Source organism: Prionailurus viverrinus, chromosome D1 (assembly GCF_022837055.1).
Source record: "Prionailurus viverrinus isolate Anna chromosome D1, UM_Priviv_1.0, whole genome shotgun sequence".
NCBI classification, from domain to species: Eukaryota; Metazoa; Chordata; class Mammalia; order Carnivora; family Felidae; genus Prionailurus; species Prionailurus viverrinus.
This window is the reverse complement of record NC_062570.1, coordinates 58,669,093-58,692,371: the sequence shown is the minus strand read 5'-3', so window position 1 is coordinate 58,692,371 and position 23,279 is coordinate 58,669,093. Positions and strand designations below refer to the sequence as shown.

The 23,279-nt window shown below is 57.6% G+C and overlaps 1 protein-coding gene across 2 annotated transcripts; it reads left to right on the top strand.

The window, feature by feature from the left end:
- The first annotated feature begins 2,437 nt into the window (after positions 1-2,437).
- Positions 2,438-22,173, top strand: RELT (RELT TNF receptor). 2 transcript variants are annotated; one of them, XM_047877049.1, is made up of 11 exons: positions 2,438-2,713; positions 15,186-15,254; positions 16,279-16,353; positions 16,448-16,614; positions 16,815-16,894; positions 17,534-17,791; positions 19,101-19,181; positions 19,403-19,484; positions 19,649-19,906; positions 20,347-20,545; positions 20,687-22,173. In XM_047877049.1, the coding sequence occupies exons 1-11, from the start codon at positions 2,438-2,440 to the stop codon at positions 20,732-20,734; spliced, it is 1,593 nt and encodes a 530-aa protein (XP_047733005.1). In that variant the 3' UTR covers positions 20,735-22,173. The 2 variants fall into 2 exon arrangements, with proteins under 2 accessions (XP_047733005.1, XP_047733006.1); XM_047877050.1 differs by lacking the exon at positions 2,438-2,713 and adding an exon at positions 12,303-13,228.
- Positions 22,174-23,279: the final 1,106 nt, after the last annotated feature.

Sequence of the window (23,279 nt, the reverse complement as noted above, 5' to 3'; positions counted from 1 at the left end):
TTTTTTAATTTTTAAGTAATTTCTATAACCAGTGTGGGGCTCAAGTTTACAACCCAGAGATCAAGAGTCGCATGTTCCACTGACTGAGCCAGCCAGGCACCCCTAGAGCGCTGAAATTTAAGTCGGAGCCCCCAGCATTCCTCCTCCTTTGTATTTCCATGTTAAAATTCCAGTGCAGCCAGCAGAGGGCGCTACCACTTCTGGTCCGCAACCCAGAGACTGACATCTGCTCAGGTTCCTTGCAAACAACTGTATCCCATGCCTCTGATCCTTTGGGACAGGGTCCCCACTGCAGGCAGGGCCTCAGTGGGACATGGAGCTCATGACTGTGCCTCTGGAGCACCATCGCAGCTCATCCTGGTTTACTGGAGCATGTGCTGTGCCACCTAAGATGAGGTGCTGGCTTTCTCTGGGCTCACTTCCTCAGCTGCACCATAACAGGTTCAAATGAGATGGTCTCTGAGGTCCCTAAGTGCAGGGATTGTAATGCTAAGATTTCGCAGGTTCATGTGAGATGCCAGGAGTTTTAAAAGCCTGTGATTGTGAGAGTCCTTTGTTCTCAAGCCTGTGGCTGTCCAAGCTCTATAAAAAGCCTATCTAAATCTCTCCTGTGGCCTCCATAACTCTTTCTCTGTCTCCTCACTAGATGCTTCCAGATTCTTGAGCAGGGTCCCATCTGTAGCTCATTGTGGTTCAGGAGTCAGAGCTGGTAGTAAATAACAGTTAGGCTCCCTCATAACCTGAGGGTGCGGGGGTGGGATGTGTGTGGTCTGTGGCTCCAGGAGACCCAACTCCACGGAGATGCAACCTGAGAGCCCAAAGTTGCCAACCAGAGTCCCCAAAGCCACAAGAGAGACCACATCAGCCCCACCATTCCTGATCTTTCTTCCTGGCTCAGGTTGCTGCTGCCCACCCTTAGCACTCAGACAGGTGGGGCAGATCACCTCCTCCCACAGAGAACCGGAACAACCTTCAGGTAACAAGTTTGGCACCCAGATTTTCAGATGGGGAAACTGAGTCTGGGGAGGGATTTGACCAAAGCCTCACAGAGAGCCGGCAGTAGGTGTAGACCCTCTGTAAGATGTCTGATTAATAGCCTATGCTCCTTGACCAAAAAGCATATCCTCATGTAATCTATTAAGTGGCACATGACATGCCACCATTTGAACTCCAGAACTTGGAACTCAGGTATAGAAGGTCCTCTTACAAAGAAAACATTTGCAGGAACAGAGGGCCTCTTGAGCTACTCTCATTGCCTCACCAGGTGCCAGTATGGATCCTCTCTGGGCTCCCCCCCACCCCATGGGCTTGGATTTGAGATATTCGACCCTAGGACCACCCTTGCCCTAGCCCTGAGGGGTGTCCATTGAGATGTGAGGGGGATGGGGCTATGATCCTGATATCAGTCACCTGGAGCTCTTCACCTACAACCTGGGCATGGCCCAGGGAAATGGAAACTCTTCCCCTCCCCCTCTCCCTCTGCAGGTGTCCAGTTCTCCTCTGAGAATCTCCTGGACCCTGGGGACCTGACCTTCCCCACCCCCTCACCCTACAGCTCAGGTTCTAGGACTCAGTTTGTTTAGAATTCTCCACCTCTCCCCACAACCTATCCCCAATAGACTTATTTACCTTCCTTTACCTCTGTCATGGGCTGTGATTATCCCTTTCCCAGCCCGCCTCTGCCCCCAACATGAGGCCCTCCGTGCTGTGTGCATCTTCTCCCAGCCCTGCTGTCCTGGGAGGACTGCCTGGGATCCCCTCAATAGTAATGAGTGGGGGAAACTCTGCCTGCTGAGCTGCTGCCTCCAGTCCTGGCCCACCATATTGCACAACTCCAGAGGGCACAATTCACAGAGCTGGGAATACAATGTGAATAGTGTCCTGGAGTCCCTAGTCCCTGCCTAACTGGGCACCCAGATAGCTGGCAATGGGAATTGGCAGAGTGGGGCAGCTGGTGGTAGGGAAGGGAGAACACTGTGTCATCTGTCCCATTGGAAGGAGAGACTCACTATCTTGTCAGAGAGGGGTGGGGTGGGGTAGGGTGGGGAATGGGGACAGGAAAGGTCTCTGGAGGAAGGCGCTTTGGGTTGCGCCCTGAGGCATGTGCAGGAGATCACTACGTGTACCTCCATTATAGATTCACTTTCACTTGGACTTTCCTCAACAAGCTAGCACTTCCAGGGGCCCACCTGGGCCTCATCAACAAAGTGAGGTCGTTCTCCCTGGTTGCCAATTTCCAGGAGGAAAACAAGACCCAAGAAGGGGTGGCGGTGGTCCTGCCTGAACCGGCAATTGTGACAGGACCCGGGGTAGCATCCAAGTCTCCAGACTGTGTTGCATCGCGCAACCCCTTCTTTCTTGGTTTGGAGTCCAGGAGAGGTGGATCCAAGAAGCCTCTTCCCTCGCAGCCCCCTGCAGTTCCCGGGGGGCGCGAGAGATGGCGAAACAGAGCGGCGCGGCCCGAAGGGAGAACGCGAGGCCCTACGCGGCCTCAAGGGGGTGGGGACCTGGGGGCTCGAGCCCGGGCTCTGACGTAGGGGGCGGGGCCGGAGACCGTGACGCGCGGAGGCGGAGCTGCGCACCTTCCCGGCCCGGCCGGCGATTCATTCAAAAGGCGCGCAGCCTGCGCGGCCGCCGGTGCGCTCGCGGATCCGGGCCCGGCCTGCCAGTCTGCCGAGGGGTTGAGCTGCTGGAGCTGCTGCGGGGCGGTCAGGTAAGGAGGGCGCGTGGGGCCTCAGCCCGGGGTCTGCTTCCCGCGGCCGGGGCCAGAGTGGTGCGGACCCGAGTGGCGCCCCCCTGCCTCCCCGAGTCTCTGAGGAAGTTGGCCGGGGCGGCGGATGCCGCAGCCCCGGCTCTGCGCACCCCCCTCCCCCGCGTCCTGTCCCGGCGTCTTCCGCGCTCAAGTCCCTGCCGCTCTCTGAGCCCCCTGCCCCAGGAGCTGCGCGTCCTCTAGCCGCGACTCCAGGCCCGGCCGTGCGCGGGGGCCAAGCAGCCGCGGGACTTGCAGTTTGAGGAGTCGGCGGGCCCCGGAGACGCCCCCGGCCTGGGAAACTTGGACCGAGACCAGGAACGGGTGCGGGACGGGACGGCTGCGGCGCGGGGTGGCCGGACGGGGGGGAGCTCTGAACGGTGTCAGCCCGTGACTGTGGGTGACACGGCGCGTGAGGCGGCCCAGCCCGGGAGAACGTGTGGCCGGGACACTGGGCAGTGACGCCGGGACCAAGCGGGAGACACAGAGGGGCTCTGTGTATCTCTGACAGGCCGAGTGAGTGCGTGTGATTGTGTGAGAGAGACCCCAGGTCCTTGCGGGTGACCGTGACCCCAGCTTACTGTGAGACCCCGGTCACTGGGGTCACTGAGAGTGTATGTGGCCTGGAACGAGACCAGGGCAGGGCCAGAGTGACTCCCTAATGTGAGTGTGAAACAGACAGGAACCCTAACTGATTTGGAGAACCAACCTCCAAATCACTGGGGCCGTAGTGTGCTCGTGGGGCCAAGTAGTGTGTGTGTGTGTGTGTGTGTGTGTGTGTGTGTGTGTGTGTGTGTGTGTGTGTCTCCAAGCCTCAGGAGAATGAGTAAGAGGCAGAAAGAGGAGGGACCTCAACCACCTGCCGTACAAAGAGGGAAGGGGAGGAGGGGAGGCCAGGGGCGGCTCCAGAGCTGTTCCTAAGAGGGTGCCTCTCAACATCTCAATTTAGTCAGCCGGGAGGACCCTGAGTGACTTACTCTGGCAGGGGGAGAGGAGGCCAAGGCTGGGTGACATCTGCTGAGATGACTGACACTTCTGGCAGCAGCTGAGGGGCCCTGAGGTAGCCTCAGGCTCCACCTCCCAAACACACTCACACACTGAGGTCCCAGATGCCTGGCAAAGCTTTGTCCCCAGTAACCTGTATTCTCACTGGGCCTATCTTCCTCTCAGACCCTGCCCCCATTGGGCCTCAGTCTCCCTTTCTGCACACTGAGGTGTTGGGCTGTGAATGGACTGTGAATCATCACTTTGGGATCCTCTATTGTTTTTGGGTCAACCGCCTCTGTTCTCCCCTCCCTCCCTCCAGGCAGAAAGACTGCAGTGGGGGGTGGGGGCAGGTTGGCTGCTGGGGACACAATGGCCCAGGGGCTGCTGGCGACAGGGATGGAAGTACAGCTTCTCTGACAAAGCCCAGAATTCCGATCCGATCCGTAGACATTGACCTCTGTGGCCCCGGTCTCCTTCATTTCCCTTTGTTGGGGGAGAGGGGGCATGGAGTTGTTCCCCACGAGTGGTCTCTGATCTGGAGAGCTGAAGCACCATCTGGGCTACCCTCTGAGGCCCCCACCCCCACAAGAGGGTCTGTTGGGTCCATGCAGGGCAGAATGGAAATTGGCCTCTCTAGACCAGGAGGGGTGAGGAGGTATCTGCTAAAGGATCTGGAAGTTCTGTCCTGCTCTGAAAATGTTGGTCGCATTCTGTGTTGGGGCTGAGGGCAGGGGGACAGTACCAGGTGCTATGCTGAACACTTTTTGGTGTACTCTTGTTGAATCCTCGCAGTGGTTCTGAGATAGGACTATTTTTCAGAGAAGGAAACTGAGGCTCAGAGAAGCAAAGTGACTCGCCCAAGGTCATGCTGAGTCCGGACACTGCCAGGACTGGAATTCAGGTCTTCTGCCTCTGAAACCCTGTGAGATGCTTGGAGAGGGCCACCAATCTTTCGAATATCTGTTCATGGCTTATGTAGGCTTCCCTCTCTCAAGCATGGCCTTGCCAGAGTGTGCCTTTGTGAGTTCTGAGTGTAGTGTGTATTTGTACACGTGTCTGTGTGGGTGGGTAAGTTATGTGGTCTTCCTGTTCCTCCTCTTCCCTTCCCCCAGCTCTCACCCCTAGCGGGAGGTTACCAGAGAGGCCTGTCTCTTGCCTTTTAGAGTCTGCAACTGGCTTTGGGAGCATCCACACAGCTACAAAAAGTGTCAGGAGTCAGCAGCACAGCCCAGGCTCCAGGGATGGCAAGGATAACTGAGAGTCCCAGCTGACCTTCACCATACCGGAGAGGCTCTGTTTCACTATTTAGAGTTGCTCTGGGCGTATTTTCCCAAATCTACCCACAAGCTGTGGTGTGGGGGCAGGCTGGGGGTGACCTGGGGTTGCCCCACCCTCTCGGTCCTTCAGTCTCCCCATTCTTCCCAGAGGCCCCGCAAGTTCTGACCACTGCTGCCACTGGGCCGAGGGCTGTTGCGGGGGGGTCAGGGTGTCTTTTGGTCCTCCCTGGAATGACTGGGGCTGTGCTTCTTGGGGCTGATCAGAATAGCTGTCTTGGTCTCCTGGGGCTGAGCCTGAGTTATTTCTATCCCCAGCAAACAGGGAAATAGCTCTGGGCCCAGGGCGGGGGGAGGAAGAGGGGAAGGGATAGCCTCCTCTTCTCATCCTAGCCCTGGTGGAGGCCCTCCCAGTCCTACCCTGTGCCCTGCCCAGGCTAAAGCTTTCTGGGAACTTGGACCTCCCAGAATGACAGTGGGGCCAGGGTGGGTTTCCACATATGGCCCCAGTTGGGACTGACGTGATAGCTGCTGGAGGGAGGTACCTGTGTTTGGCCAAGGAGGGGAGACGTTGAGGGGCAGTCATCACTCCACGCCTGCTCATAGAGTCAGCCTCGTTTTACAGAGGGAGAGACTGAGGTTTGAGAAGTGCTGGGACTTACCCAAGGCGTCCAGAAACCTGGTATTCTACCCTCCAAACAGGGTACCTTTCTTCCTTCTGTCCTGCCACATGTTCCCCGGCAGACTGGACGTGGCCCAAGACTGGAAGCAGGCTCCAGACACACCTTCACAAAATCAGGCCTCCCTCTGTTGTTCCACTCTGGCCTTGCTGTCCTGCCCCAGACTCCCGTACTGGCCTCTCTGCCTCCATTTCCAGTTCTTCCACGCACCGTCAGAACATCCTCCCTAAGGCAACTTACTTTTTTTTGCCTGCATAACATTGTCCAGACTCCTCATCTGAGCATCAGCACTTTTCCTTCGAAGACCTTCTGAACTTTACGTCTTCACCTTCATCTCTCCCTGCCGTGTGCCTTGGTTCGAGTCTGCCTTTGCTCTTGCTGTCTCCCCTTTCTGGAACCCTCCTGGCCATTCAGGGTACAGCTTCCCCTCACCCAGGAAGCCCTCCCAGCCCAATGTTAGCCCCTCTCCATTGTTGTGGTCCACCTGTCAGGTGTCCCCCCCTCCCGTCCCCTCACCTTTGGGAATGGGCACAGGTGTGGGACACTCATGGGCACTACATACCCGGCTGGGAAGGGCAGGCCTGGTCAGCAGCCTGCCCTGTCTTGCCATATTGGTGCCATATCGGTGCCAGCCAGGCCTCTTCCTGAGGAACGACAGCCACTGTAGGCTGAGGGCCTATTGTGTGCTGGGGGGCTTAAAGGTGAAGACCCATGACCATCCTTTTTGAAGGGGAACATCTGGCGTCTGGGCCCTCCTCAGACAAGGCTCTCATTCAGGGCCGGCACATTCCCTGCTGTTTGCCAGGCCCTGGGCTCAGGTCTCAACCGTACTGACAGAGGATCTTATTCCTTCCCAGGCTGCTTACTGGGGAGCTGAAACTCAAAGGGCAGAAGGGACCAGTGCTAGTTTGAGTCACACAACCGTGGTGCTGGAGTCTGGTGCCCAAGCTCTTACCCAGCCCTGTCTCCCAAGTGGAGGCAACGGTTGTCTGGCATCCGTTTCCACAGAAAGATCATGCTGGCTACCTGCATTAGGAGGAGGAAGTAGTGGGGCTGTTCAGCACCTGGCCTGGCTGGATAAGGCCAGACCCCCTTTGTTATGGGGCTGGCCCTTCTGCCGGGTGGGTGGGAGGGGTGCACCAGAGAGGGCGGGGTTTTGCCTGAGGTCAGCCAGCGGGGCCCATCTGGCCCCACCCCCACTCAGGATTGAGTGTTGCTGGGACCAGGTCTCTGGCAGAGCTCAGTACCCATTCTTTGCGGAGGCCCTGGGTGCCTGGGCCTGGCCCTAGTGCCACCGGCTGGGGCTGGGGTTGCAAGGAGGACGGGAGGGACCCAGGGCTGCATCCCTACTGTGTGCTCAGCCCTGGGATTAGGACCCCAAGGCTCTCACATCTTTAGCCTTATGCCCTAAGGGTCAGCAGTCCCTTCTAGGTATAGGTAGGGAAAAGAGGGCCCCGAGAGGGGAAGGGACTTGCAAGACCCTAGTGTAACTGGGATCTTAACCCAGGTCTGTTTGCCTGGAAAGCCATCCTGGGAAAGATGAGAGCTCTATAAATAAACTGCCCATGTGGCTGTGAGTGTGTGCCCTGGCTACTTGGCACAGAGAGAGGGATGGAGGGGCCTCTGCAGCCAGTTAGAAGCGGGGTCTGAGTGTGTGGGTGGAGAGAGGGAAGGAGGGATCTAAACTTGGATCTGCATATTGTAGTCACCGTGAGAAGGAGCAATGAGCTCAGGGAGTGGCCTGGTGCCCCTATGTGCCCACCAGCCTGCCTGCTTGCCTGCCTGCCTTCCCTCCCTCCCTCCTTCCCTCCAGGGAGATCACAGGTGGCTGAAGGGGTCAGGAGAGGGGAGGGTCCACGCAGACAGGGAGGCTGGGAAGGCTTCCTGCAGGAGGTGGCACCTAGGCTGAAGCCTGATTGTAAGAAGAGCCACTGTTCTCCTGTGAACTCTGGATCCTCCAGCCACACCAAGAGGTCAGCTGAAGAAACACAACTATCCCAAATTACAGAGGAGGAAACTGAAGCTTGGGGTTGTGGGGCTGGGTCCTGACTGCTCAGCACCCTTCTACCTTCCTGATTGTGGCTTTAGCTGGCATGGGAGCATGTGGATACAGGCCTGGTATAGCAGCTGGGAAATGGGCACCCATGGGCTTCCCTGGGAGGCCAAGGCTCCTTTGTCCATGCTGCTGGGACTGATGCTTGGTTCCCCAAAGCACCCTTGCTTGCTCCAAAGCCACTGGATGACCTTGGCTGGATGCTGCTTAATTCTGAGCCTGGCTCCTCCTCTGGCCCTTGTGGGTTGTGGTGAGAACTGATCCTCAGGAGAGGTTTGGTCAGGCCAGGCCCTGGTCAGCCCTGTTTACAGTGGCTCCACTTATCCCTGCAGCATCCCCAGAGACAGGGACCAGAGCCCTTGTTTGCAGAGGAGACCCCTAAAGCTCAGGGAGGGTAAGTATTTTGCCCAAGGTCACAGAGTCACTAAGTGACAAACAGCTTGAACCAGGAGTAACTGTTCTGGAACCCAACCTCCTGCCTTGTGCTGACCCCAGTCCTCAGTCTCCATGGGTTGGGGCCTGACCTAGAATTGCTGGGGAGAGGGTTCTTTTCCCCCGCACCTCAGGTCTAGAGGAGTCTGAGGACAGGGCAGGCTGGGCCTGTGGTCTGCCCTCAGTCTCTTGTGAAGCCTTGCCCAGGTCAGGGTGACGGGGGGCCTGTGCTGAGCAGACTGTGATTGAGCACGGTACCGTGATTGGTACCGAGTGTGCAGCTGGGGTTGGCGGCAAAGGTGGCTTCTCAGAGGAAGAAGTAGCAGTAGCATGAGTGAGTGGGCCATTGCCATCCTGCCTTGGGGCCAGGGAGACGGCCCAGGGCTGGCTCGGGCTCCCTGCAGGAAGCCCAGGGTGCTAAGTGGTTGGGTGTCAGGCTGGAGAGGGCCTGTAGGAGCAGAAATGCCAGGCCTGGGGGGCAAGGACAAGGGCTGCCTGTCCTCACCACTGGGTGGGTTAACCCTGTCTCCTTTGAGACCGACTTGTTACAGGGTACTCCTTAGTCTCTCTGAGCCTTGGTTTTCTCATCTGTGAAGCCTGGGAGCCCATCTTTGAGGCCTGGGATGGGATTGAGGCGCGCAGTAAGTGCTTAGGGGGTTTGGGGAGGCCCAGCTCTGCCCCAGAGATGACTGTCTGGTTTAGTGCCCCCCTCCCCTAGCCCCAGACTCAGCTCAGGTAAGGGATCGGGTTTGCAGCTGAACTGCACCAGACTGGGAGGAGCGGGGCTGGCCCAGTCTGGCCACCTCAGCCCTTTTCTTAGCCTCAAGGGCCAATTAGCTCCCTCAGCCCCACCTGCCCCCATCACTTCCCTGAGCCTCTGAAGTGCAGGCCCAGGGGCAGCCTGGAGGTCTGAGGGGCAGAACCATGCCCAGCCCCTGGGGTGGGCCGGGGAGCAGCTGCTGTCTGGTGTGCCCTGGTGTGGGATTTGGGGTTCACACGCATGGAGTCCTTACCCAAGGGTTGTGCCCGGGAGACCAAGGCTGCCCAAGGCTGGGCTGGGAACGGGGGTGCCCTTCCCACTGAGTGGCCCTGACATAGCCTCTGCACAACTCTAGGCCCCCAGCCTGTCAGCAGCCTGAGGAGCTGGGCTCCACCCTGGGACTTGCTCTTCAACCCCCTGGGAATTCCCAGCCTTCCCTGGGCTTCCTGCTTCTCAAAGGTGCCACTGCCTTTTCCCACAGGAGCTGGTACACAGGGCAATATGCAAGTTAGTGTGGGTGGAGGCAAACCCCAGAGACCCCCAGGAATGGGGGCAGTACCTCCTTCCCTGGGGCCTGCTTGGGGCCTTTGTAATAGCCTCTCAGTGAGCCACTTCTGTATGCCACTACCTCTCTAGCCTCTGCCATCTGGTTGGTAAACATTCAGAGACTGTCTGCTATATGCCGGACCCTAAGCTAGGCTCTAGGATTAAGAGGGGTCAGGAGTGAGGTAGGAGGCAGAATCAGACAGACCTGGGCCCCTGCATCACCACACACTGGCTGTGTGACCCATTCAAGTGATCTCCCGTGGCCTCAGTTTACCCAGGTGTGAAACAGGGATACTCCTTTTTTTTTTTTTTATAAGTAGCATATGTATTTAAAGTAATGTTCTTTTTTCTACTAAATGCTATTTGCTTCAATGTTTTATGTGCTACAGTGCCATTTTGTCTTTCTTTGGTTGATATATCATTTTATTTTCAGTCTGTGTCTTTTTATTTATTTATTTATTTTTATTTATTTTTTTAATATGTGAAATTTATTGTCAAATTGATTTCCATACAACACCCAGTGCTCATCCCAAAAGGTGCCCTCCTCAATACCCATCACCCACCCTCCCCTCCCTCCCACCCCCCATCAACCCTCAGTTTGTTCTCAGTTTTTAACAGTCTCCTATGCTTTGGCTCTCTCCCACTCTAACCTCTTTTTTTTTTTTTTTCCTTCCCCTCCCCCATGGGTTTCTGTTAAGTTTCTCAGGATCCACATAAGAGTGAAAACATATGGTATCTGTCTTTCTCTGTATGGCTTATTTCACTTAGCATCACACTCTCCAGTTCCATCCACGTTGCTACAAAAGGCCTATTTCATTCTTTCTCATTGCCACGTAGTACTCCATTGTGTATATAAACCACAATTTCTTTATCCATTCATCAGTTGATGGACATTTAGGCTCTTTCCATAATTTGGCTATTGTTGAGAGTGCTGCTATAAACATTGGGGTACAAGTGCCCCTATGCATCAGTACTCCTGTATGAAACAGGGATACTCCTAAGGAGTAGGGGCAACTGAGGGCCTGGCCCGAGGGAATGAGGGCCAGTTGGCTTCCCTGTGAGGGTGGAGGATGGAAAGGAGGCATGCCTAGCTGCCCTCACCGCCACCCACTGTGGACACTGCCCTACTTCAGCCCCAGTTGCCAGGGAACCACTGGGTTCCTCACTAACCTGGATTTCTAACTATTGATGGGCGGCCTTTGTCTTGCCGCCTCGAGTGGTCAAGGAAGGCCTGTGCCCAGCTGTGTTTCCCGGCAGCTCTAGCCTCTGAAGGCTGCAGGGAGGTCCATAGGCCCTAGAGCCACCGCTGGGAAACACAAGTACCTGCCTCCCACCCTCTGCTCCAGGTGGGGACCTGCCTCTCACCTCTGTCTCCCCAGTCCAGCCTTCTTGGCAGGCAGCCCAGGAAGCCCTCTGAGAGGCAAATTGTTCCATACCTCTCCTCCGCCCACTAACCCTTCAAGTCTCCCACAGGCCCTTAAGGCAGTGCAGGCTTCTCAGTTTGCATCCAAGTCTTGGTGTGACCTGGGCTCTGCCCACCTATCTTTCCAGACCTCTCTCCCTTCTTATACCCCCCTACCTCCCAGAGCCTCACCATGGCTAATTCAGCACCTCCTGTGTACAGCCTCTGGGCCAAGCATAAATAGAGAAGAATCTCTTTTGTACCTCACACCTGCTTGTCAAGTGTGTGTCATTCCCTGCTCCATAATTTATACATGGGGAAACGGAGGCATGGCGAATGCTTACTGAGGGCTCATTCTGTGTGCCAGGCCTTGTGCTGCATATTTAAGGTGAATTCTCTTAGCCTCATAGCAGCCCTCTGTCTTGATGGGAGCAGGAGTGTCCACAGCCACAGAGCCAGTTGAGGAGCAGAGCAAGGCAGACTGATTCTCCCCAAGTTAGCCCAGGGGTTCAGATCCAGTTTCAACTCTCCCCCCCTCCCCTCCTGCCTAACCCAGACTCTGGGCTCCTTAACGGAGATCCTGGTCTCTGGCCCACCCAGCCTTGACAGAACCTAGGTGCTCTCCTGATCCCTGCCCCCTCCTTCAAACCCATCCCATCCCCAGTTCAGCCTATATCTACCCACTTACCAGGGCCCTGGCCCTGTGCTGCGCACTGGGCACACAGGTTGTGGGGAAGGGGCCAGGTAGGTTACATGTGGATGATGACTATGTAAGGGAAGGTAGTGGTGGGGGGCTTCCAGGAGGAGGTGAGGGGCCTTGAGCTGAGCTCTGAAGGAAGAGTAGGTATTGGCCAGGTGATGGGAAGGGTTTCTGGGTAGGAGAGGCAAGTGTAGGGGAGTGAAAGAAGCTCAGAATGGCTGGGGGAAGGGGCAGGGGCCAGATCCCAGTGTAAGGATGCCTAGGCTACAGGTGGGGCTGAACTGGAGGCCAAGAGCAAGGGCCCTTGGAGATTCAGTGGAGCTTCAGTAGGAGGCCAGGTTGAGGTTGGAGAGTGAGTAAGTGCAGAGGAGGGCCCCAGGCTGGGGCCTCATGACCCTACAAAGCTTCAGTTCTGGGAAAGGGGAAGCTGTGGAGACCTGGGTGGTGTCACAGCTTCCTCTTTCTCTGAGGCCTCCAGGGCTGCATGTCCCTGGGGCTCCGCTGCCCTGGTTAGTTGGTTTTCTTCCAGGGAATTTCTGGTTCTAATCGTTTGGGCATTTTTGGAGATGGGGGTGGGTTGCATGTTAGGAAGCTTGCTCCCCCTCAACCTGTTTTGTGGAGGCCTCCCGCTCCAGACACTGCTGGGGGAGGGCTTTGTGGTGAATGAGACAGACATCCCTGCCCTTGCTGCTGTCGGGGTGGGGTAGGGGGAGCAGCGCTGAACAAGTAAGCAAACAAATACTTAATTACAAACCTGAGCCAAGGTGCAGAGGGGAAGAAGGGAGTGATGGGGAGGAAATCACAAGACCTTCCTTAGGCTTGTTACCTCATTTAAACCTAATCATGGTCTTGCCCTGGGAGACAAATATCCCCATCTTGCAGATGAAGATACTGAGACCCAGCAAGGTGTAGCAGGGGCTCCGGTCCCACAGGGAGTTGGTGGCAATGGGGACAGGCCCAGGTTAGACTTCTGGGAGGAGTGGCCTCTAGGCTTACTTCCTCCTCTGCCCCTGGGGCCCTGTTGGGTGTTTCTCCTCTGTCTGGAGCACTGGGCCCTGAGAGGAGGCTCCCTGCTGTGGGCCTGGGTCTGCTCAGCTACCTTGACAGCCTTCTTCCAGGAGGCTCTCTGGAGGCCTTGGAAGGTCACTGACTTCCTGGCCTTAGGACTAGGCAGAGAGGTGGGGATGGAGCCTTCACGGACACTCAGCCAGCCGAGGGGCTTTGATCTGAACTTGCTTTTCAGTCAAGATTTCAGGACTCCAGACTTAGAGATGCTGGAGTCCTGGTGGGACAGGGGGTGCTGAGGGGCAGGTCAGAGCGGCAGGTGCTGCCCTGTGTGTACACGGAGGGGGTTCTGGGTGGCCTACCATGGGCCGCCTGACCGGACAGGTTCGTCGGGGGCTCAATCTAGCTGAGTGAGGGGGCTGGTAGTGCAGCTGTAAGCAGACTCCGGCGGCCAGACTGGAGTAAGTACCAGTTTGGGGTAATTAGAAGGCACGTAATTAGAAGGCGTCAGGGCGCTAGGCGGCGAGTGTCTGTGAATATGCCTGAGTGGGCCCTTGCTGGCTTTGAGTTTGGGCCTTTGGACCCCTGGAAGACTTTCCTCCTGGAAGTCTCAAGATCACGGTTCCCCATCGGCCTGGAGGTGAGCAGCTGTACAGCCCCTCACTGTGGGCTCAGGTTACCTAGCAGGTGCCAGTCAGGGCCAGGAGTGGGACTGGGGTCCTCTCTTTTGTGGCTGTTGTGCCTCTTTTCACCCCTGGTCCAGCCCCTGTGGGGTCAGCCTGAGGCCTTGGGGCTTGTGGTCAAGTCCGTGGGTTAGATCCTATGAAGAAAGATCTTCATGGGGGGGCGGGGCTTGAGTGGGAGCTCGGCCTGGGCAGGGAAAGGGACATTTTGGGCCAGAAACTGGAAAGGAAGACTTGTGACCAAATTAGAGGAGGGGACAAGTGGGGGAATGGGTCTGAGTATACTACCTGTTGGGTACAGACAACCAGGGTGTGGCCTTTAAGCTGTGGCCCGACCTTCTCCTGTCCTAGGTTTTCCCCTTAGCTGGTCTTGGGCCAAGAGTGACTTGGAGAGTCCCGAGGATGTTGTGCCTGCCGCCCCTCCCCCTCCCTTGTGATGTAATTCGAACCCCTGGCTGCTGCCACCGAGGTCTGTGTAGGGGGATCAGTTTCCTCTGGCTCCTTTTCCACGTGGGAAGGCCGGGCCACCTGTGCCCCCGAGGGGCTCTCATATGACCTGGGGTTTACGGCAGGCATCGCTTCTCCCACCAGACTTGGTATCGGGCAGCATGGGGCTCTGGGTAGGGTCCCCTCAATCTGCTGGGGGCCCTGGGCCAGTGGCTTGGCTGCCCCTTGGGGGTCAGAAGCTATATGGCCTGTGGCTGAGGCCTGACAAATCCAGCTTCCCTCACCCTCCTGAGCCGGAAGCCAGGTCTCCTGGAAAAAAGTGATGGAACTCTCTTGTTTTGCCACAGTCCCATTTGTCTAAACTGAATCCTCCTTCCTGCTCTTCCAACCTGCCCACTGGCTGGAGGCTTTTCTCCAGAGGACCCCATGCTTGGAGCCTGGGTGCTCAGTCTCAGGCCAGCGGCCATCCCACGCGGCGTCCTCACCCTGCCTCATGGTTTGTTGGCACTTCCCGCTGTCTGGCAGAGGGGCATTTCCCTGTTCATCTGTAGACCATTGGTATGGTCAACAGGGATGTGAACTCTCTGAGGATGGGGACAGTGTCTGTCTTCTTCTGTTTCCCGCGCCAAGGGCAATGCCCAACACACAGTGGTAGGTGCCTGAGAGGACAGAAGGCTGAACGCTGGTTGCTATGGCAGCAGGCGGTCTGCTCTTGACCCAGAGATGCAGTCAGACCCCTCCCAGTGTTGGACATGTCCTTCCACATCCTTCGGTGGAGAAGACTGCCCACTGGGGAGTGGGATTTGTGGTGGGACTGGGACTGTGATGGGGGGCAGTGAGTAGGGAGACATGCAGGCGTTTTGATCCCGGCTGTGGGGGGAAAATGAAATCTCGAGAAGCTTCTGGACAGAGCTGCCTTCGTATTTGGCTTTGATGGCTGAGGGAAAGTACCTTCCTTGGAGCAGAAACAGCAAGAGTGAAGGCAGAGAAGCCAAGGGACTGGGCCCACAGGAGGTCCAAGTGGCAGGAGCCTGGGAGCTGGAAATGAGGTGCAGAGTCTGGGCATGGGGGGATTGCAGGCCCTCTCAGCCCCCACCCCCAGGACTGCTGCTGCACACTTCCTTCCTCCCAGGGCCCCCCTGCCCATGTCCCCATGCACATGGCTATTTATGGAAGGGAAAGGAAGCCCTTCCTCCTCTGGGAAGTCCCCCAAGCCTGGCAGAGCCCTCTGTCCCCCTCCTTTGCTGCCCTGGGAGGCCAGCCCCACACAGGGCACCCCCATCTCTACCCAGGTTTGTGGGGGTAGGGAGAGGTGCGGTGAGTGTAGGCCAAACCACCCCAGTGTTGCCTGCCCAGCAATACCTTGCAAATTCCCATCCAGTCTTGTCCTGGAAACAGTGCTGGGAGGACAGCAGCTGCCTGCCTTTTCCCATCTCCTGCTGAGCCTTCCCTCCATGTGTGTTGTAGGCTGGTTACTCCTGGGGCCCGAGGATGAAGCTGAGCCTGCCACACTGGCCCCTGTCCTGCCTTTTTGTGGTGAGTTGGGGATGGGACCTGGGAGTACTGAACCCTGCACCCCAGCCCTTCTGAGTTCAGGAACCCCACGCCGGCTGCCATGCTAGGGTTGGTTACACACCTCTTCCTTTGCAAATTGAGGCAGTCCAACCCTAGGAAACACCTCCTGGCCTGTGTGGCTCTTGGTGCAGGAGTCCTCCTAGGGCTTGGCAGATGTTGGGAGCCAGGGCTGGGGCCTGGGGAGAGTCCCAGAGCCTCCTGTGTGACATTCCTTCTGCCCTCCAGGGCAGCTGACTCTATTCTGTGCTTGTTACCCCAAGTTGGGCCAAATTGGAGGACAGGTTTGGGGGTGGGGGGAATCTGCCCGCAGCAGGAGGGATTCAGGGCAGATAGTTGATTCCTGGAGTGAGGTGCAGAGGGAGCTGTCAGTGGAATGTGCTGGGGGAGGCCAGTTGAGATCCCTTCCTTGAGGTGTATCCCGCCCCGTGAGGGTGCAGGAGTGTGAGCTGGCCGGCCTTGTGTGGAGAGGTCATGGAGGAAGTTGTCTCTGCTGAGGGCCCAGAACAGGAAGCACTGGCTGCAGACTTGGTTGGCCCCAGGGATGATGAACAGGGCCTGGTTAACAACAGGCCCAGCCGTGGTGGCGGGGCCACAGCCACAGGAAGGGAGACAGAACTTGAGAGAGGAATTCGGAAGCATTTCCTCTTTATCGTCCTGATTAGCTGGAATGGATGTGACTCAGGGACCCAAGGGCTTGAGATCCTGATCTGGCTCCGTCTGGGGTTTTCCAGCACTTTCCAGAAGCCGATGTCGTTTTCTTTCTACCTAGGCAGTGGTGATGCAGCAGGTATGGGACAGGCAGGTTTTACTCAGCACATGAGGGATTGAGGTTAGAGAAGGTCCCTGAAACCTGGGGGCTGGCCCTGTGTGGTCAGTGGTCCCCACTCCTGAGACACTAGGAAATGGGTGGTGGATAGATGGCCCAGAGATGCCATATCCCAGCACTTTCTGCTCTCTTAGTGTGTCCTGCCTGCTGTTCTTCCAGCTGCTGCGCTGGCCTCTGGCCACTCCAACATCAAGGACCCTTTGGCGGTGCCCACCTGGGGAGGAGCCCAGCCTGGTGAGCTGCCCTGTCCTGGGAAGACTGTTGAGGGCCAGGGGCGGGTTCCCCAGACCTGGCTCCCGGCTTTGTTCTCATCCTTTCCCTCCCACAGGACCTGGGGCAGGGCACATTATGCAGGTCCTGTCCCCCCGGCACTTTCTCTGCTTCATGGGGCCCTGGCCCGTGCCAGCCCCACGCTCGCTGCAGCCCTCGAGGGAGGCTGGAGGCCCAGGCAGGCACAGCGACTCGAGACACCCTATGTGGAGACTGCCAGCCTGGGTGAGCCATGGGGTGGGACTTGAGGGCTCATGGCTAGGTGACCAGGACTTTGGGTCCTAGGGTCCCAGCCTCACCCACCCCCTAAGCAGGCCTGTCTTCCCATCTGTGAAATGGGAGGGGTCAGGACCAGTGAGTGTGCCTGGCAGGAGCCTCTCTTAAGGATAGTTTTTAGGCCTTAGTGATGTCTTCTCTCTTTGCAGGTGGTTTGCCGCTTCAGGGGTCCCCCTTGTCTCCTGTCAGCCGTGCTCCTGGACACCTCTGGGTACTCGCAGCTGTTATGGTGAGTGACAGATGGGGGGCAGGACTGGTGGGGGTCCAGTGAGCTTGCCTGAGCCCAGGGAAGGGTGCGCAGCCAGAGGGCGTCCGGCAACACGTGTTCAATTGTTCTGCTGGCAGTGTCTGCTCTCCTCGTTTCTGAGTGGCAGGACCCATCCGGCAGGTGGCAGCCATGGCTTGAGGCCCTGAGGAGCTAACACCCTGCCTGTCCCCTGTCCTCCTCCCGTCAAAGAGAGGCACATGAAGATGCGTGTGAGCGCACACTCACACTCACACACGCACACACCTCTCGCCTGTTGTCAGTCACTTTCTGAGGAAACTAATTCATCGGCCAGTCATGGGGGGTGGGATCCGGTGTCCACGGGCCCAGGCATCTGCTTAGGTACTGTGTTCACCCCAGAATGAGGGGTGGACAGGGGGCTGAGGGTCTGGCTGTCCTGAGGTCTGAGGAGGCCTTGCTCAGGCTGATAAGATGGCCAAGAACAAGTGGGGTGAATTGGCCTTTGCCTCCCCAGCACGGTGGAGAGTGGGCAGTAGGCGGCTCTGGACACATTCGTGCCCCCACCCCCCTCCCATTTAACCCAGGCCCTGGGCCTCTCTGCCTCCATCTTTCCTCCATGCCTCCATCCTCTGTGGTGCTCAGAGCGGGGACGACGGGCCCGACGTGGTGTGGAGGTGGCAGCAGGGGCCAGCAGCGCTGGGGATACGCGGCAGCTTGGGAATGGCACGCGGGCAGGTGGCCCTGAGGAGACAGCTGCCCAGTATGCGGTTATTGCCATCGTGCCTGTCTTCTGCCTCATGGGGCTGCTGGGCATCCTGGTGTGCAACCTGCTCAAGCGGAAAGGCTACCACTGCACGGCCCACAAGGAGGTTGGGCCCGGCCCTGGAGGTGGAGGCAGCGGTGAGGCTCAGCCTGGGGTCTTGAGTGGGGAGGCCAGAGGGTAGGGTCTAGCTCAGCCCAGCTCAGCCTGGCAGCTGCGCAAGGAAACCTGTTGGCCTAGAGGGACTGACAGGGAGGGACCTGCAGAGGGCTAACCAGGAGGGCTTCCTGGAGGTGTGCGTGTGGCTGCAGAGGAGACCGCGCGAAATGACAGAGTGGAAGGAAAGGTGAAGTGGCCTGAGGTGGTGACGGGGGCAGAGCAGAGGGCAAGTGGCTTCAGTGGGATTCTGGTCCTGGGTGAGGCCCTGTCTGGCTGTAGGGATCTGAACTCTTTGGGGACTGCAGTTGTATGTATATGGTTCAAGGGTCGGACTGCCTTCTCAGGTTGACCTCTGACCTGAGTGGCTGGCAGGGCAGCTGTCCTTGGCAGACCCCACGAGGGGCTCAGGTTTCAGCTCCAGGCCATGGTTTGAGTTAGGAGTCCTGGAACCAGAGGGAGAGATGTGGTTCCCCCATCCCCGGGTCCTGGGCCCCTTTTCTCTTCCCTGCACCGTCCCTTGAAGGCCAATAGGGCAGGACCCCCATGCACACACACTGCCCACAGAGCCTTGCGGCCAAGATCCAACTGGTGCTTCCCATGCCTGTGCCACAGGCTGCCCGGGACCGGCCAGAGCCCTTCCCAGCTCCTGACGCTGCAGGCTGGCAGGGACAGGAAGTGCACAGGGGCTTTAGGCAGGCAGGAAGATGGCAGCTCAGGCCATTTTGTCTGGGACTGCACTTGTTTCCTCCTAGCCTAGGTTCTCCTTCAGCTGCTGGCTGCTGCCTGGGTGCAAGTCCTAGGAGCTGTTTGCCACTGGCCCAGGATTGATTACGTGGCCTATTCTCACACTCTTGAGGTTTGGGCCCTGAGGGCCCTCAGTTAGACATATGGACAGGGTGGTGTTTGGGGAAGTGTGATAAGCCCGAAATGGCAGAGTGTGCCCGAGAACTGTCCAGGGTTCTGGGCAGGGAGACAGCCCACAGCTACCTGAGGCTGTGCAGGGGAGATGATAGGCCCCAGAAGGGGTGGCCCCCCTCACCCTCCAATTGCAGGGAGCAGTGATAATGAGCTTGCAGAGCCTAAGCTGAGGCCTGGAGTGCCACCACTGCATCAACACCCACGCTTGCAGCACAACTCACAGGAAGGCCTGCGGTGCCCTCTGCTGCCACATCTTGGCATAGCTGTTAAATCTGGAGTCAAGTCTGGAGCGCAGCCCGCCCCCCCCCCCCCCCCCCCCCCCCATCAACCCTCCACTTCCCCAGGACCATGGCTGTTGCTTTTCTTCCACAGGGATCAACCCCGCCTACCGGGCTGAGGACGCCAATGAGGACACCATTGGGGTCCTAGTACGCCTGATCACCGAGAAGAAAGGTGAGGGGAGGTCTGACCCCATCCCCATGCCGGGGAGAGGATGGTCTCCTCTCTGCTCCGCCCCTCCCACCGAGACACCTGGGGCCAGCCTGGCCCTCTCTCATCAGTGTGGCTGAGGGGTGGAGGAAAAGGCACGAGGCCTGGGGTGGGGTGGGGTGTGGGTGCACGGGGAGCACCCCTTTGTGGCCCAGAGCTGGGTTCTGACCGCAGCTGCCCAACAGAGAATGCCGCGGCCCTGGAGGAGCTGCTGAAGGAGTATCACAGCAAACAGCTGGTGCAGACCAGCCACAGGCCCGTACCCAGGTAAGTGGGCAGGCGATCCAAACCCACAGATAATCCGCCTGCCTCCTTGGGGATTCACCACTTGGGTATGTTCCCTTTCATGTTCACGATTCCCCTTTATTACCTCCTGGGACCCGCTGGCGCTGGCCTGCCCTAGTGACCACTTCCCCCTGTGCCCGCTGTAGGCTGCCGCCGGGTCCCCCCAGCATGCCACACGTCTGCCCACATCGTCATCACCTCCACACCGTGCAGGGCCTGGCTTCACTCTCTGGCCCCTGCTGCTCCCGCTGCAGCCAGAAGAAGTGGCCTGAGGTGCTGCTGTCCCCTGAGGCCGCAGCTGCCACTACTCCTACTCCCAGACTCCTGCCCAACCCGGCCAGGGCACCCAAGGCTGGGGCCAAGGCAGGACGCCAGGGCGAGATCACCATCTTGTCTGTGGGCAGGTGAGGTGGGCATAGATACTGGAGGGTCGGGGAGAGACATTACAGCCAGGGTGGGAGAGACAGGGCCCCATTTGAGCCCTAAACATCCTGCTTGGTGACTGGTCCCTCTCTGGCCTCAGTAAGCCTCTCTGGGCAGAAGGAGGGTTGTCAGAGAGAAGTCAGGTCTTCCAGCTATGCTGTGTCTCACACGAGCCCTTGGGCGCCAGGGCAGGGTCCTGGCCTCCATCACACCTTGGGCCCCTCAGGCCAAAGGATTGTTTACCTACAGCCTAGGGTTGACAGTGGTTGGGAGCTCATCTGTGGGTGGGAGGGCATAGGAAGGGTTCAGACTCCGATCCATGAACTTGGTGTGGGATCCTGGCGGGTGTTGCCCTTTCTAGACCCGTGGTTCTGTCTTTAATGGAATCATCACACCACCACTCCTCACTCCACCACCACAGGTTCCGAGTGGCCCGAATTCCTGAGCAACGGTCAAGTTCAGCGGCCTCTGAAGTGAAGACTGTCACAGAGGCTGGGCCCTCAGGGGGTGCTCTCCCTGGCTCCCCACAACCTGGCCTCCCCACTGAGCAGCAAGCACTGCTGGGAAATGGCGGAAGCCATACTAAGTGGCTGAAGCCCCCAGCAGAGAACAAGGCCGAGGTGAGGGCTAGAGGGGAAAGTGTCAGTTGGCACCTGGGCCGATCCTGACTGCAAACAGGGCATGGGTGGAGGTCCAGGGGGCCCTGGGCAGGGAGTACAGAAGCCCCTGACTCCACTCTGACCCCTCACCTTGTCTCCCAGGAGAACCGCTATGTGGTCCGGCTAAATGAGAGCAACCTGGTCATCTGATGGTCTATCTCATCTGAGAACATGGCAGCCCTGCCCTGGGAGGTTCCGAAGGCTTCCTGGAGGAGGTAGAGCTGCAGCTGGGCGTGTGAGGACCAAGAAGCAATGGCCCAGCAGACAGAACAGCAAAGGCCAAGGCCTGGAGGTGGGAGCGTCCGCCCCAGTGAGGAGGCAGGCCAGCTGGCGGGTGCTGTGTGCAGGAGCAGGTTGAGAGCCCCTCCCCTGTCCCTGCCACCCAGTTTTTTCTCTGAAGGATGCCCTGTGCCCTAGCCTGGCCAGATCCTGGGACCCTGCAGGATCCTCTGTACCACTAAGTGGCAAGGCCTTGGCCTGGTGGGGAGGGGCCCTCTGCCTGGCGCTCCTGGCCCCACACCTTGGTAATTAGCTGCCCTTGCCTCTGTACGGGGCCCTAGTACAGACCTCTCCCACCTCTTCTAGTGGGCCCTGTAAAGGGAAGGAGCAACAAAAAGCCATGGGCTGGAGACTTGAGTTCCCAGGCTCTAACCATGGGCAAGTCCCTGGCTATCACCTGGTTATAATTCTTCTGACCATGAAGTGGGAAAAGAAAGGCATCTCAGGGCTCAGGGCTTCTCCAGTTACTTGGCAGGTTCTGGCCCGGGTCATGTGAGGGGAGAGCCTGACTCCTTGCCACCCCTCCCATTAGTAGCTTTATCTGGCCCCATTTTTGCGGCTTCTAAGGCCTCTGCCTTCAGGCCCCCATGGGGCGGCCCATCCCTGGCTCTGTCTATAAGAAGGGGCTTAATGCATGTATCTGCTCCCCACCCTGCTGTTTTTATTGAAATTGGTACCACAGTCTTGACCTGGGCAGGGCTGTAGTACAAGGTGCCAGCCTGCATAGCCACCCCAAGATCTCAGGAGCTTTTGGGGAGAGGCGTGGGTGAGGGGCTGGTAAGGTGCCCCTGGCCTCAGTGGTTTGTGTGTCCCTGTGGTGTTGGTGTCTGTCCCCCAGCCTGGGCAGTGCGGGCGACTGCCCAGCCCAGTCCCTATGTCCACTCTGGCTCAGCAACCTGGTTATTTATGTGGGGTCGTGCAGGCATGGGCCCCACTGCCATCCCTGTTTCTCTTATTTATTGAAACTTTGCTGTTGTCCTTTGTCTCTATTCCCATCCATTTATTGGATAATAAAAGGTGGGAAAGTCGTGTCATGAGGAGCTTCTTTCCCTGTGTCTCTTCCCAGGTCATCTGGCCATTCACCAAATAGCTGTGTGTCAGGTACTGTGTGTGGGACAGGCCATCCCTCCCCTCGCAGTGTTGGCTCTGTGGCAGGTAGGCATGGGGACAGCGGGTGAAGTGGGGCTGGAGGAGGCCCCTCACTCCATCAGGTTCTCACTGAAGCCCCTAGAGGTAGTGCTGTCCAACAGATATATATAGTATGTACCACATATGTAATTTAAAATTTTCTAATAGCCGCATTTTTAAAAGGAAGAAAAAGATAAGCTTAGTATCAATAATGTATTTAAGCCAGTATAACTATTTTCATTTCAATATAAAGTCAGTATAAAAATTATGCATGAACCACTAATTTTTTTGTTTTGAAATCTGGTATTTTACACTTAAAGCACATCTTAATAAGAACTAGCATATTCAAGGGCTCGACAGTCACATGCGGCTAGTGGCTCCTATCTTGGACAGCACAGCTCTAGAGGAAGTGGAGCCTGGGAGATGGATGGGGTCAGACTGACCTGTTGGGAGCTGGCGAATGTGGGAAAGGGAAACGTGGTCTGCAGAGAGAGAACAGCATGTGCAAAGGCCCAGGGGAACTACGAGGAACTGGAGAAACTGGAAGTTGAAGGTGCCAGGTGTGGAGACTGGATTGGGTGTGGGCAGAAGACAGCTACACGTGCTCTTGGAAGCCATCAGTCTTCTGCCAGAGATGCCAAGGAACCTCTAAGGCATTTAGGAAGGGGAGCTGGTCAGCTTGCTCTTGGTCACAGCTTGGAGGGTGGAGCAGGAATTCTGCATGGAAACTGTTGCAGCTGTCCAGGCAAGAGGTGGTGGAAGCCAGGATGTGGGGGCAGGATCTAAGAGTCCTAAGATGGAACTGCTGGGACTTGGTAACAAGATGTGGGTCAACAGATTAGGGCCAGCTGGGTGGGGAAACTGGAGGAGCAGCCCAGGAGACAACTGTGATACAGCCCCCTGGGCGTCTGGAATGTGAAGGCCTGAAGTGGTCGAGAGACCGACCTGGGCTACAGGAATATTTAGAAGCACTCAAGTAGGCATTTGCACCAGGACTGGACCAGGAGAGAGGGCTCAGGGCAGACTCTTGGGCTGCCCCAGAGGCGCTACCAAGGAGGTGGGAAGGAGACCAGGAGACTGCAGTGTCCTGCAAGTGAGGGAAAGGGAGTGAGGGGCAGGATGGTCCACAAGGCCAGGTGCTGCCACAGGGTCAGGACTGCAGCAGTCCTTGGTTCGTGGACATGGTGAGAACAGGACGAGGTCTGATTGGATTGAGCTCCCCACAGAAGCCAGATTGTGACAGGCGATACCTGGTGGGGACTTAGGCCCCAGGGAGGTAAGGTTTTTA